The sequence below is a fragment of the Caretta caretta genome, chromosome 3 (assembly GCF_965140235.1).
Source record: "Caretta caretta isolate rCarCar2 chromosome 3, rCarCar1.hap1, whole genome shotgun sequence".
NCBI lineage: Eukaryota > Metazoa > Chordata > Testudines > Cheloniidae > Caretta > Caretta caretta.
The window spans coordinates 135,672,590-135,688,424 of NC_134208.1; the positions used below are offsets into that span (position 1 = coordinate 135,672,590).

Genomic DNA, 15,835 nt, shown 5'->3' on the forward strand with positions numbered 1-15,835 from the left:
GAACTGAAGGCTCTTCTCTTCAGGAGAAGCATGGGGTTTCGGAAAAAGGATAGGTAAGTGAATATACTGCTTATGGTGGAATTTGGAGACTATCTTGGGGAAAAATTTAGGGTGAAGGCAGAGGAAATACCTTGTGAAATACCGTAAGAGGGGGTCATGTCCACCATGAGGGCTGCTAGTGTGCTAATCCTCCTGGCTGAAGCAATAGCCACTAGAAACACCCCCTATATGGATAGTGACAGGTTCCACATCCCACCTAAGGGTTCATATGGAGGTCTAGTAAGCTTTGACAGCACAAGGTTCAAATCCTACAGTAATGTTGGTTTAGTGACTGGAGGAAAGGCCTTGATGAGGCCTTCATGAACCATGTCTTGATTACTGGTTCTGTGGATGAAGGGAAAGCAGTGGATGTATTGTTTCTTGACTTTAGCAAAGCTTTTGACACGGTCTCCCACAGTATTCTTGTCAGCAAGTTAAGGAAGTATGGGCTGGAAGAATGCACTATAAGGTGGGTAGAAAGCTGGCTAGATTGTCGGACTCAACAGGTAGTTATCAATGGCTCCATGTCTAGTTGGCAGCCGGTATCAAGTGGAGTGCCCCAAGGGTCGGTCCTGGGGCCGGTTTTGTTCAATATCTTCATAAATGATCTGGAGGATGGTGTGGATTGCACTCTCAGCAAATTTGCGGATGATACTAAACTGGGAGGAGTGGTAGATACGCTGGAGGGGAGGGATAGGATACAGAAGGACCTGGACAAATTGGAGGATTGGGCCAAAAGAAATCTGATGAGGTTCAATAAGGATAAGTGCAGGGTCCTGCACTTAGGATGGAAGAACCCAATGCACAGCTACAGACTAGGGACCGAATGGCTAGGCAGCAGTTCTGCGGAAAAGGACCTAGGGGTGACAGTGGACGAGAAGCTGGATATGAGTCAGCAGTGTGCCCTTGTTGCCAAGAAGGCCAATGGCATTTTGGGATGTATAAGTAGGGGCATAGCGAGCAGATCGAGGGACGTGATCGTTCCCCTCTATTCGACATTGGTGAGGCCTCATCTGGAGTACTGTGTCCAGTTTTGGGCCCCACACTTCAAGAAGGATGTGGATAAATTGGAGAGAGTCCAGCGAAGGGCAACAAAAATGATTAGGGGTCTGGAACACATGAGTTATGAGGAGAGGCTGAGGGAGCTGGGATTGTTTAGCCTGCAGAAGAGAAGAATGAGGGGGGATTTGATAGCTGCTTTCAACTACCTGAAAGGGGGTTCCAAAGAGGATGGCTCTCGACTGTTCTCAATGGTAGCAGATGACAGAACAAGGAGTAATGGTCTCAAGCTGCAGTGGGGGAGGTTTAGATTGGATATTAGGAAAAACTTTTTCACTAAGAGGGTGGTGAAACACTGGAATGCGTTACCTAGGGAGGTGGTAGAATCTCCTTCCTTAGAGGTTTTTAAGGTCAGGCTTGACAAAGCCCTGGCTGGGATGATTTAACTGGGAATTGGTCCTGCTTCGAGCAGGGGGTTGGACTAGATGACCTTCTGGGGTCCCTTCCAACCCTTATATTCTATGATTCTATGTCAGAGGTGGGAGGGTAAAGAAAGCGCCCATCTTCTGGGTGGAGAAAAGCACTAATGGCTGGCAGGTGAACTTTTAATGAGCTGATTGCCAGAGCAGACGTCTAGGTAAAACCAGGTAATCTAGAATGATCGGGATGCCATTTTCATCACCAACTTGCCCTCCCCTAGAAAAGAGAGGGAGGAACTGGGTTCTATCCTCAGAGGAAAGTTTGTTCTGAAAGGCCACCAGCCTAGAGTAGTTACTAAAGTCATACTTAGCTAGCAGGACCTAGTAATTGGCAATGCAATTGCAGACTCACAGATGAGAAGACCTTTCTCCCCAAGAGGTCCAATCTGATGGGGTGGTCCTTAGGTACTGAGACCTATTATGTTCCATCACAGCCTGTACGACCAGGGAGTTGGGACCAGAGTGGGAAAACAGGAATTTAGCTCTCTTTACATAACTAAATAGCACTTCTCAGCCCTTTTAGGTGTCCCTTACTCTCATGGGAAGCCCTAGAGGAAGAATCTTTGGACTTAGACACCAAGGGCTCCTAAGCATGTGCTCGGAGGGGCGCTACTCATTTGGTGAGCCATATATATATATATGGAGTGGGCAGTCTTTCTGTCCCAGATTGGAGAGGGGCTTCATAGTCTTGTCCATTAAGTATTTTGTACGGTTAAGCTCACGAGCTTGGGGAATTCTCTGTGGAAACAAGCAAACCAAAAATCTGGTTTGGGGAACTGAATAAGCTAAAGAATAACTATTTACAATCTTAGTTACAGGGTTTTCTGAAAGGCTGAAGCAAAAGAGGACACTGAATTCTGATTCAGACCATACGGCAGTAAGAAGGAACTGAGAGGGTGTTGACTCGCAGTGCTTCTTATAACCTTGCTTGGGAGCACAAGGAGATGTGCAGGCCAATGGACACTACTACTTAAAATCTCCGGACTCAGGTGCATGCCTACCCCACATGTGGAATTTACACAGGAACCAGCATTTGAAGAAGTGGAGTTTTGTGTTCTAACCAGCTGGTTGCAATGACATGTGCCACACATTTAATTGCATGGTTCACATGCAACGGGAGAAACGTCCTGATGGATACAATCGTTAGCCTTTCATTGGAAAGAATTATTTTTTTAAAAAAGATATATGGCAAATAAAAGATTAAATGTTCTGAAATTTAAATAATGTTGTTGGTTATTAGTGAAAGCAATCAGAGAACGTCACTTACAGCATAATAAATGTTGAAACAGGCATGGATATTGATTTTAAAAGATTTTTCATATAAAAGTACATGGCATTTAGCAATGAGATTGCTAAATATTCTTCCATAGACCTTTTACTTACTTTTGCTGATTATTAATCATAGTCTTCTGCCAAGCAGCTTTGTTCACACATTCCTCTGCCTCATACTTCTTTTGATCATGAAATTTAAAAAAAAAAAAGTCATTCCACTTTAACTAAGCAAGTTAAAATTTGCGCTTTGTTTTTCATCTGCAAGTTCCACATCAGGAACCATTTATAAAGTTACAACTAAGACACAAATCAATGCTCCCAAAGACATCAACAGAATCCAAGTCTGCTCACTCAGTGAAGTCATCTCTTCTCACTTAAAGGATCTTATAGCATCAGACACTATCATTTCAACAAGGAAAGGAGTTTACTGTCAAAAACATAAATGACTTGCAAAGATTTGTATCAACTGGTTCCATTCTTCTAAGCAGCAGAAGTTGTTTTTAATTCACATATGGCCTATTCCCAACTCAGATCATCATATTGTCTAAGTAATATATTTGGACATATAGTGTACATTCATAGCAACTATTCAAAAGCTTGTGTGTTAGAGACAGGAGGGATCTAATGTACTCCAGTCATTATGTAAACGTAGGAAGAGGAACCTGACCCATCCTGAAGTCAATAGCGAAATTAACAAGGACTCCAGTGAGAATAGGATTTGTCTCTCTCTTTTTTTTTTAAAACAATATAAAGAGTAATATATCCAAATGTTCTACATTGCCACAATGCAGCTGGGGCTAGATTCACAAAGAAACATAAGTGTGGCAACACAAAGTCCCCATGCCTTACTTTTAAATGCCTAGAAAAATCACTGAAATTCACAAAGCCTGAGTTTGGTGCCTAGGCTCCCTACATAATGAATTGCGGGAAACGGTGTCTCAGAATGGGAATCACGGAAGAGCCAGCATATGAGGCAGCTCCCCTAAGCTAGCCAATGGCAGACGCTGAGGGGCAGGATGTGCGCTAAGCCTCAGCCCCATCAGGGCGTTTGGCATTTAAGGCCTGGCTGGAAAGGTGGTGCCTCTCTGTGCTTGGGATTCTCAGATGCAAATCCTCTCTTGGGGTTAGGCACCTATACCATTTTTACAAGAAGCTGGGGAGCTGGGGGGAGGAGCGTGGGGGAATGTGGTGGGATGGGGAAGGACTGCCCTCAGACCTTTTAGCCCAGTGGTTAGAGTACTTACCTGGGATATGGGAGAACCCTGGTTCAATTCTTCCCTTCTGCTTCAGGGGAGAAGGTATTTGAACAGGGACTGCCACCTCTCAGGTCATTGCCCTAACCACTGAGCTATGGGATATTCTGATGTGGGGCTCCCTCCATCTCTCCTGTTGAAGCTGTTCCACTGTGGATAAATATTTTTAAAACATCTTTGTGCTAGAGAGAGCGAGGAAGCATGAGACTAACTCTGTAGCTGGGCGTTAGAGCACACCCCAGGAAGATGGGTCACCCAGGATCCAGTCCCCCTGCTCCAGTGATTTTTAAAAAAATATTTTGGGATTTAAAGTGGCAGTCAGGCACCTAAGTCTTCTTGTGAATCGAGCCACTTGTCCTTAATGATATTTCTGAAAAGAAAGCTATTACAATAGAGCTAACAATCATTTGTTCAAACTGAAAAGGATAGTTAATTTTGTTTAAACATATTTATATTAAAGAGAAATGTAGTTATGAATAGTCTTTTCTGACAAGGAACATGCTGATTTGTTCACTACATTTTCCTTTTAGTTATCATAGTTTGTTGATTTTTCAGAAAAATGTAAGATAGCCTCTGGTATAATCAATCACTTGGATGGTTGGAAACCCAGTTCAGTGTCTCTAGATTCCATATTTAATCATTTTGTTACTTGATTTTTCATGATCTTGCTTATTTGACTAGAAAGGATGGTAACTGATTATTTTTGAACGAGATTACATTAAATAGAAACTGATTACTGAATTTTTTGCAGAAAATGTTACAGAAAATGTTGCTTATAATCATAACCACCTATTGACCTGTTAGACACTTAAAACACCTATTTATATTGATTGATAAATAATCTGAATATAAAAGTAGAGTTGGGAATTTGACCAATAAAATAATTGGTCAAATTGACCTGTCAAACATAGGTCAAATGTTATCAAATAATGTCAAAAAGGTCAAATATTTCAAAGCACTCATTTAGCAGCACAGTAACATAAAAAGAGTAAGTTTATGGTCTAAGATTTAGACTTAGACATTTATGCCTAATTACCAAAAAACCCAGTTACTTAACTGAGTTATTTTAACTCAAAATTGCAAAGCACAATTAGGTTCTGAAAAATGAAAGAATAATTATAATTTTTTTAGCAATGTTAGGTGAACATCTAAATGTGACATTATTCAAGACTGAACAGTTACAAAAAGAAAAAAGGAAACTCATCTTCTCTCTCTGTGGAGGAGGAGGTTTAAACACTGAACCCTCCTCTCTCCCCCACACTCCCTTTGAGTTAGTTTCTGTATGTTTGTCTAGTGAGTTTAGATTGTAAACTATTTGAGGCAAGGATCGTGTCTTTTAACTTGTTTAATATGCTTTGTAAATCATCATTTATACTGATGGCCTGGTATACACATACATGTACTAGAACGTTCCAGTCAATCAAGATGCTCAGCTTTCAATTATCTTACCTTTTCCCCAACAGGTTACATTAGCATGTAGTAAAGTGAGTGATCAAGGTATCCGAATAAGCTTGCTAACAGATGGCACCATGATGCAGTCAAAAAGGTAAGCTTGCCAAGCCTAATAGAAACTGTGATCATCTTTGTGAAGTAGTTACTGTACACTACACATTCAAGTAGTATAGCGTTAATTGCAAATAATGATGTCAAATAATGAATTCTGGTTCACTAGGAAATGTTTATTAATATTCACACACCTCTTTCATGGCTTTAAGGAAGTCTGGTTCTGGTAGAGCACTGGGAGAAATGCATTTATAGCCACAAAATTTTAATGCATTCATAAATACTCCTGATGATGCTTGTTCTTCTTCGGTCAATTCATCCTTGTGATCATGCATTAACTCATACAGATAGAGGGCTAATTTAGGTCCATGCTAGAAGATGAATAAAAAAAGTATAGTCATTCTCATTTTTTCAGTAGAACACAAAGAACTTGCAATATAAATGTATATATTTTTATCTGTTACACTAGGGCAAGTTCTCTCTACTAATGCTCATGATTCTTGAGCTATTTTGGATTTTTCCTCTTCTGATATACAAAATCCCAAATTAGATGAAGGAAAAGCTTCTCTTTGAAAGAACAGACACATTCATATAGACTCCAGGACAGAAAAACCTGCACCTCAGCCCTCTAACTTCAACCAAAGTAATTATTGAGAGAAAGCTCGGAAGTTAAAAGTAGTGGTTGAAAGCAGGAAATATACTCAACATAGTGCCCCAACAAAAGAACACTGCTGCTGAATTTGCTCTCTTCCCACTGCTTCTTTACACCTTACAGGGATTTTATATCCCAGTGAGAAACCCACATATGATCTGAAATACATGTGACTTAGGGGCATTAACTATTTACTTTGTTTTCTTCTCTGCTGTATGATAATAATAAGAAATCTGTGGCTCAGAGCCTAGAACACAGACACTATAGACCAGACTTTTACTACAAAGCACCCTTTGAGTTTCCATGAGGCCTCAAATAGGGCTTTGCTCACATAAATTTCAAGCTTGTAACTCTGAGATATACACTTGTTGCTTCACAGACTGTATAAACAGTGACAGTACAGCTGAAGGGATGTGTCACTTTTGAGGAACACTGAAATGCAGTGCTCTCTAAGATTACCAAAAAAAAAAAAAAATCTGTTCAGCCATTTCTGAGTTATAAGGAGCATAAAAACACAGATTACGCAATCCCACTTAAAATTTTCAGAAATTCTCAGACAAGAATTTAAGCTTACAGTACAAGTTGACATTAGATTAAAAAAAATTACAATATACTTTAATGAGTAAAGACTGAATGCTAAAATCCAGGACATTTGCAACTAAAGTTCCATCACCAGTCTAACTTTGCATCCCTACCTGCGAGTTCAAAGGCCGAAGAGACCTCCTTACCGATTCCAACCCACTTTCTCAGTATGGGCTACTAGCCACCAATCTCACACACCCACCCACACACACACCCACCCACACACACTCACTCTCTCTCTCTATTGACTTTAGTAAACCCACCTACCTGTAGCACCCTTGCCTGCTACATTACACATTCAAATGTGCCTCTGCAGAAAACAAAATATAAATGTTCCTCTCTCACTATCTATAAGGCAAACATGCCTGAAATGATTCCATCTTGCCTCCTACAGAGAGAAGGACACATGCAAGTGCACATGCCCACCTTATATGCGAAACTAGAAAGACATATGCTAAGTAAGTTCACCACATAGTTACAAGTGCATCACCTGCCCACTAATTCATCTAATCAGGATTTATTTTAATGTTATAAATCTCCCAGCACTTTCAGACATCTGCCATTAAACACAACAAAGATCAACCTCGCAGAAAAAAGGTTTCCTTGTCTTCCCCCCCACCAAATGTGAAATTTTCCACCCTGATTATGCCAAAGGCTCAGGAAGGACAATGTTCGTCTCGGGCCAGTAACAGCTTGTACATGTGAAAATGCTAGTACTATGTTCTGCTACAGTGAATGCCAGCAGGGCTAGAAGCGAGACTTGACAACCTCTGAAACTAACTTCTTCTGTGCATCCACTGGAAAAAACACTCCTGCAAATATTTTTTAAATTTAAACCAGGATGTTTACGTGCAAGGGCTTCAGAAGTTTTTATGCTTAAAAATATAGCAGTGCTTACTTGCAGAGCTGAGTTGAGACAATCTCGCATAATCTCCCGGTGGTTTGTTTCACATACTATCTCCAAAGCTTGCTTTCTTTCTTGCAATGGTTGTGCTGGAGACAAAATATGCACTAGGAGTTTTCCAAGCTGCATACGGAATGTATCCTTACAGGACCAGAGGATTCTCTTCCACTGTTGCCTAGGCGAGCTGATTCTGCTTGTACCCTAAAGCAAGAAGAGGTTTGTTTTCCCCCCTCTCAGTAAACAGGGTTTCTCTGATCAGAACTTTGCATAGAGCAGTGGTCCCCAGCCTCTCTGTGGGAATAGCATATTCCAATTCCCAGAAGACTGGCAGGCGCCTGACACCCCGCTGCCGAAATGCTGCCAAAACATGGCAGTGGCAAGAAGCGCTACTGCCGAACTGCCGCCGAGAAACAGCAACATGTCCGGGCGGCATTTCGGCGGGCAGTTCTCCGGGGACCGTGCTCGGCGGCGGCATTTTGGCGGCATGGTGTCCTGCGGGCACACGCAACTGCCCCGGTGGGTGCCACTGCACCCGCGGGCACCATGTTGGGGACCCCTGGGATAGAGCATACAACAAGCTTGAAAAGAAAACTGGAACAGGAAAGGATACAGTAAATCTGGTAGAAAAATCTTATTGAGGAAACACATTAACAAATAATTAATTTACTGGGACAGAGGTTTAAAGATGACCTTACAAAGGGAAAAAAGGGTTTTGATATATAAAGGTGACTTGAAGATTTTTTATTTTTCTGTTTTTTCTGACATTAGAAATTCAGCTCTGATTTAGGCTGGAAGACTACGATGTTGAACTAACAAGACAATGGTGTCATAACAGCCAAGAGAGTGAAAGTTGACCAACTCTGAGGGACAGGATTTTTAATCAAATTGTTTTAAAAAACCCTCATTTTTGTTAACTTTAAATCACTAATTATAAACAAACACTAGTTGCAATTTTTCATGAAGGAAGCCTTTGCTAGAGATTAACACCTTAATTGACGGTTTGGTATCTAGAGCTCACAGTAAACATTCCTGAGACCTCTGAACAATACTCAAGAAAAAAAGTCTAAGACCAGACGTGGCATTCCTGATAGTTCCAAGGTTAAAAGAGTTAATCGCTTTCAGGTCTTCCTTAAGTCACAAAGGAACAGAAAATGACAAGTCAAATTTTTATTAAATCCATTGCAAGCTCAACTTGGGAACACAGGAACACAGTGAACCAACAGCTACATTCAGGGAAACAGTTTTTGGACACATGCTTTTTTTTTTCTTAAATATATACAATTTCTTCTTTCTAGATATAAAACTAACTGCTTCAAGTTTTCCACGTGGACAAAAGCTACTCTCAGCCCAAATCCAATGATTATCATCTCCATATCTTGGAATTCCCCTTACTACACATCTTCTATGGCCTTGCTGAAATCTGAAGGATGGGAGCTCAGCTATGACGAGTCTCATAAGAACCGACAGAGAAAGGTTCACTTCCTCCAGACCCCACACACCAAACCGATTTTAATCCCCCCCCCAATCTTTTTTTTTTTTTAAATGAGCACCAATTTATGCAAAGGTCAAAACTTATCCAATATCAGGACACTTTCTTATGCAATGGCCAAGTGACAAATTGCATTTGTATTATAATACCTGAGATGCAACAAAAACTGAACATTTATGAATATGAACAGTCCTACAGAGAGACAGCATTTGCCACAATGCTCCTTAAGCAATAGGATGTAATACAGACATACTGTCTAGTTACTTACAATAGATACTTTGATTCCTTCAACCATCATTTTGAACATTTCTTTCAGAAAATAATTTGTACTGCTAGGCAGTTCTTGTTGGTCCTCCTCTTCAGAGGCTTCCAGCTGGGATGCTGAAAGTCTGCATTGAATTGTGGTCTCTGGTGTACCCAATACATCAAGGCAATCTTCAGTAGGTTCTTAAATTTTAAGAAGCACAAACAGATCAATAAAAACAAAGGAATCCTTGTGGCACCTTAGAGACTAACAAATTTATTTGGGCATAAGCTTTTGTGGGATGTAACCCGCTTCATCAGATGCATGGAATGGAAAGTACAATAGGCAGGTATAAAAATACAGCATCTGAAAAGATGCGAGTTGCCTTACCAAGTGGGAGATCAGTGCTAACGAGACCAATTCAATCAATCAGGGTGGAAGTGGCCTATTCCCAACAGTAGACAAGAAGGGGTGAGTATCAACAGAGGGAAAAAATGATTTTTGTAGTGACCCAGCCATTCCCAATCTTTATTCAGGCCTAATTTGATGGTGTCAAGTTTGCAAATTAATTCCAGTTCGTCAGTTTCTCACTGGAGTCTGTTTTTGAAGGTGTTTTTTGGGAAGAATGGCCACTTTTAAGTCTGTTATTGAGTGTCCAGGGAGACTGAAGTGCTCTCCTACTGGTTTTTGAACGTTACAATTCTTATGTCTGATTGGTGTCCATTTATTCTTTTGCATAGAGACTGTCCGGTCTGGCCAATGTACATGGCAAAGGGGCACTGCTGGCACATGATGGCATATATCACATTGGTAGATGTGCAGGTGAATGAGCCCCTGATGGTGTAGCTTATGTGTTAGGTCCTATGATGGGGTCTCTTTAATAGGTATGCGGACAGAGTTGAAAGATCAGTGGCATCTCAGACCATGCTAACTTAATCCTAGTGTACTGTAAGTAGTAATAGTCAAATATCCACTGTACTACTACACTGTGAATATATAAACAGTTAATCTAGACACTGGTTAAACCAAATTAAAAATTAGGAGTTAATCATTTAAAGACTCCATTCTGCAATTATTCCACATGCAGAACTCCCATATATTTCAAGTCCCACAAACAGCAAAAGTGGCCCCTAAAGAACACGATTCCCATTAAAAATTCAACCAATTCACGGAAATGGGGCAAACATAAAGGTGATTGACTAACTTTAGTAAATGGAAAGGTTCTGACAAGCCATATGGACACAGAAGCCACATACACTAGATTTCTATTGCATATAAGTTTCCTTAAATATGCTTCATCCTACTATTTTTGCATGCAATTTTATGCACCAAAGAACACAGTACAGCCCAATCCACTAATGGGCCAGGTCCTGGCAGGTAAGAACAAGGCTGTGTCACTTCCCCTGAAAATGCCAGTACTCTGTGGATTGGGGGCTAGGTGGTCCTGTGTCCCAAGAACCTCTGGATGCCAAGGTTTGTAGTTAAAAAGAGGTCACTCAAAGACAGTATGTCTTGAGACCAACTCCTCCAGACAAGGGATGGGGGGACACTTATCTTGGGCTGTGGGGGGGCACTTGGTGTATTGTATGTCCAATAGGAATTCAGCACATGGCTATAGGGACATAGGGAAATGGGGAACGACAGTCATACAGAATTTCCACAGATCCATAGTCTACAGGGAAAACCTCAGAGTTGGCAGGTCTGGGTGCATGTGGAATGGATGGATGTGGCGTTGGGAAGATAGGTGTGGAGAATGAGTAGCTATATGTATGCAAAGGGAGTGTACATGCCTACAGATCTAGAACTGGAAAAGGAGTAGGTGTGGAGTGAAAGTCTGTATGTAAAGACTACAAATTGAGTGAAAGTGGTGGTGGAACGAATGCATGAAGTGGAGCGGGTGAGAGATGTGCAATAGGTCTGTGCAAATTCATAAAAATTAGGTAAGTTATTTTTAAAAACTGTAAGTATTGTCAGGTATTCATTATTATAGAATTCTAAATTGACCTACATTTCTGTATCTAATAATCTCAAAGGTGAGAAGCAAACTAGGAAAGCTCCCCCTTGCCTTAGACTTAATCAGAATTAGATATTTGTCACATGAACTTGTCCAGTTCAGTGAAATAAAAATTAGATCCAATCTGTCAAGTATTTAATACAAGAAGCAGAGACTAAGCTCCAGGGGTGAGGATGAATTTTAAAATGAAAAAAACATTAATCCAAATTCTGAGAGTCATAACCCCAAATAAACTCCGCTCCCTTCATACCCACAACATATTAAGAACATTAATACATTTTTAATATAACAAAACACTGGCATTGTAAGGCAACAATAAATATAAAACAATCCTTTGTCTGGCTATGCTGGAAGGAGGACAGGAGATACTGGATGTAGTTTAATTAGGCAACAGCTTTGGTCTTATATGCTTGGGAGGACCTGGCAGATAAAAGTGCACAGTGCAGGTAAATTGCTTAATCTTTTCAATATATACCTGGGGGTGGGAGGAAAAGGGCGAGGGCCTTCCATCTGCTTTCCCGCTTAACCATCCTGGTCCCCAGCCAACGCACTGCTGGGACCTCAACATTCTCACCTACCTCAAATGAGGGTTAAGAGGGGGCTATAAAGGAGAGGGAGATTGGCTTCATGCCATACCAGACATAGGAGCCCCAAATCCCCCTTCCTACATTTCCACTCCTTTAAAGGATACCTCCTTTAAATCCTTTACCAATTCATTTTATCTGATTACTGCATCCCCTCCCTATGGAGTACCTACACTGGACAGCCACTCCATGTTACATAATAAGTTGCGACATCATAGCCTAACTTCCATTTCATGTTCATCCCAACTAAGATCTCCTCCCGCCCGCAAACCCATCGTGGGGAAGGCAAAAAAAACACCCACTTTGCCGTGGTCAATCTAGTGGGGGAGGGAAAATTCCTTCCCAGCCCCCCCAAGAAAGTAGCAACTAGCGCAGCAGATCCTGACAAAACCCAGTATTTCACCACTTCCATGGGTGGAGGATGGGTACTGCTTCACCTGGTCCAGGTGAAAGAGGGCTTTTCCTGCACCAGCATGGACCTATATAGTCCCTGCCGTCTCGGTCACCTGGGGGAGGGAAGAGTCAGCATTCCCACACTGACATGGTCTGCAGTGCAGCAGAAAGTGTCTCCCTTACTTTCTAGCCCTTAAAAGGGCACACACCTTTTCCAACAAGCCAGACAGCAGTCCCCACCACTTAATGGGTAGTGTGATCATTATAAGCATAGTTACCATATATTTTTTCCCCTGTTCCTACCTTGATAAATGAACCTGTTAACCGCTAGAACAGTGAGTCTCTGTAACCTCTGTATAAACTCAGTCTCAGTGGCTCGAATAGGATTCTCTTGGCTCATTCGCCGCTGCATCATCATGTTAAGTTCATCACTTGCTACTAAACGCATTTTCATCACTAGTGTGTCAGATTGAGTAAGAGAAAATTTCCTGGAACCTTTAAATAGAGAAATATATCAATAGCATCCTCATGAATAGATTAAATATCACATTTGTAACTTCACTGCATGCACCAATAGCTCTCATCTAGGAAAGAAAATTGGTTGTGGTTATGAGGGAAAATATTTGAAATATATTTCTTTAAAAAGGAACAAGGAATGTCCACGTTCTTCTTTAAATTTGGAAAAGTGTGACAGTTTTTCCACTTGAAAATGAAATGTATAACATTCATATAACAACAGGATTGAAGTTTAGAGATTTGATGAAAAACTCATCTTAAACTATAGCACATTACCTGTTCAACTGTTGAATTTTCTTTAGCGTTTCCAAAATATAATTTCTCAGAACTATTCACTGTATAAAACAGCTTCTGAACAGTCACTATTTCACTTCCCTACTTCTATAATGTTACCACATTACTGCTGTTATTGAAAAGTTAATTTTTCTTATACTAACATGCTTATAGAAAGTAGGTTTTAAGCAATGTGAACTAAGACCAGTGAAGTTAACAGCTCTGAAAGGTAAACACATTTTCATATTGATCTATCAAAAATTACTTTGATAGATGCATCTACTTCATATCTAATCCTGCAAAACATTTCCTGAGAAATGTTTTTGCAGAATGAATGGGTAAGCATGACCACCACTACTGCACCCGCTTCTGTAGGGAACTATATGAAGTGGATCCAGTAAGGTACTGGAGGGGCAGCTCCTGGTTTAACAGACTGAAGGAGGGGGGCATCAGAAGTTGACTGCAGGAATAGAAGTGTTGTTTTGGCAGACGAGAAATAATGGAATCTTTCATTGCAATTGAACCTTTGTTTTAAACAGGTTTCAGAGTAGCAGCTGTGTTAGTCTGTCTTCGCAAAAAGAAAAGGAGAACTTGTGGCACCTTAGAGACTAACCAATTTATTTGAGCATGAGCTTTCGTGAGCTACAGCCCACTTCATCGGATGCGTACTGTGGAAAGTGTAGAAGATCTTTTTATATACACACAAAGCATGAAAAAATACTTCCTCCCACCCCACTCTCCTGCTGGTAATAGCTTATCTAAAGTGATCACTCTCCTTACAATGTGTATGATAATCAAGTTGGGCCATTTCCAGCACAAATCCAGGGTTTAACAAGAACGTGGGGAGGGGAGAGGAAAAAACAAGGGGAAATAGGTTACCTTGCATAATGACTTAGCCATTCCCAGTCTCTATTCAAGCCTAAGTTAATTGTATCCAATTTGCAAATGAATTCCAATTCAACAGTTTCTCGCTGGAGTCTGGATTTGAAGTTTTTTTGTTGCAATATAGCAACTTTCATGTCTGTAATCGCGTGACCAGAGAGATTGAAGTGTTCTCCGACTGGTTTATGAATGTTATAATTCTTGACATCTGACACTTTCCACAGTATGCATCCGATGAAGTGAGCTATAGCTCACGAAAGCTTATGCTCAAATAAATTGGTTAGTCTTTAAGGTGCCACAAGTACTCCTTTTCTTTTTGTTTTAAACAATTAACAGAACACACATTTTTTTATGTAACAGTCTTCAGTGAAATCTTAAATGCAGCTGAATGTAATGACCTAGATACACAGAGCACCTTTTCAGCCAAAGAATCCAAAAGCACTTCACAAAAATGATTCACAAACTATTATAGTCTGAACTGGTAGTGCTACCTAGAGTTAAGGTTGCATAACACTTTCCATTACAGCATTTACTTGCTTATAAAAACTAAAATTATCCATGCCAGGTATCTACCTCAAGCAGATATTTGTTGTTGTTGAAAGTTTCCATTAAAACAGTTCAGTTGCTTTTAAGAATGAGATTAAAGAAAACTAGGTTTTTCTCATGTTAAAAAAAAAGTATACTCTTTCAGAAGCTCTAATACCTACATGCTTTGGAGCAGGATCTTGAAACTTAAAAATTTGCCCTAATTTATCATCCCCCTCTAGTAGTTGGTCCACATAGAGGAGGAGAACTCACTACTACTATCAGTTACTCCGTTAGCTTAAGTTGTAGACTGGATTTAAAGATCAGAACCCTGTTCACGACCCAAGTTGGGGGGTCCATCTGATACTATATGACAATTGTTTTTCAGGGTTTGTCTGACGATTAGGAAATTTTATACAAATACTGTACAAAAAAGAATGTAAGGTTGCAAAGGCACATGCTCAAGAAATGTCAGAATGAAAGTTGCCTTTGTGCATATGTTTTATGATGCAGTCTTTAAGTATATGATCACATAACCCTGCGGAAAAAAGCAGTATGTGATCATGTAATTAAAGACGATCAAAATGCAAGGACGACAAATTATATAGGAAACCTTAATACTGGCATTTCCTAAGTTCACTGTGTGACTTTGTAATCTTAATGTTATTTTAACATAAGGTGTGTCTGTGTGGGGAGGGGCTATATATGTATGTTTGTTAACTCATTTCAAATACAAGTTGAATTTGGCTTCTGGAGTCTTCAGGGATGATACAGTGTTAGGTGAAGCAGAAATTATTGCTACACTCCCTTCTTCCAACATATAAGCAACACTTATTCTGCACACCTACTGAATGCAAAAGTCATACATAAGTTACACTACTGTTCACCTTACATACAACACAGAAAACTTAGATAATCATTTTTTCCACAGGTGGATTTGCACTAGACTTCCACAGGAGATTCACTCACTTCTGCTGGGGTGTATTTTGCTAAATTTAAATGACGCATATTTATTTAATATACTATGTTTCCTAAATATAGCAGTACATTGATTGAGGAAATGGTCGTGTAGTACCAAAAGTAAAGTTGCAGGGAACTCATCAACACAAGTCCACACATACACACTTTTACAACCTGTGTCTCATTAAATGCCAGAGTAGAAAAATATGACTGGCTCCATCACATAAAGAGGGCAGAAGAAGCGATAAAATTCTCTTAATACAACATACTAT

General features: G+C 40.3%; 1 protein-coding gene across 1 annotated transcript in view; it reads right to left on the reverse strand.

The window, feature by feature from the left end:
* LYST (lysosomal trafficking regulator) overlaps positions 1 to 15,835 on the reverse strand; it is a 175,964-nt gene that overhangs the window by 48,243 nt on the left and 111,886 nt on the right. Inside the window, exons 28-32 of the mRNA XM_048843805.2 lie at positions 12,711 to 12,902; positions 9,441 to 9,619; positions 7,678 to 7,884; positions 5,740 to 5,916; positions 2,901 to 2,968 (exon numbers count right to left, since the gene is read on the reverse strand). Of these exons, the coding sequence (XP_048699762.2) occupies positions 2,901 to 2,968; positions 5,740 to 5,916; positions 7,678 to 7,884; positions 9,441 to 9,619; positions 12,711 to 12,902 (823 nt within the window). The remainder of the gene's footprint in view (positions 1 to 2,900; positions 2,969 to 5,739; positions 5,917 to 7,677; positions 7,885 to 9,440; positions 9,620 to 12,710; positions 12,903 to 15,835) is intronic.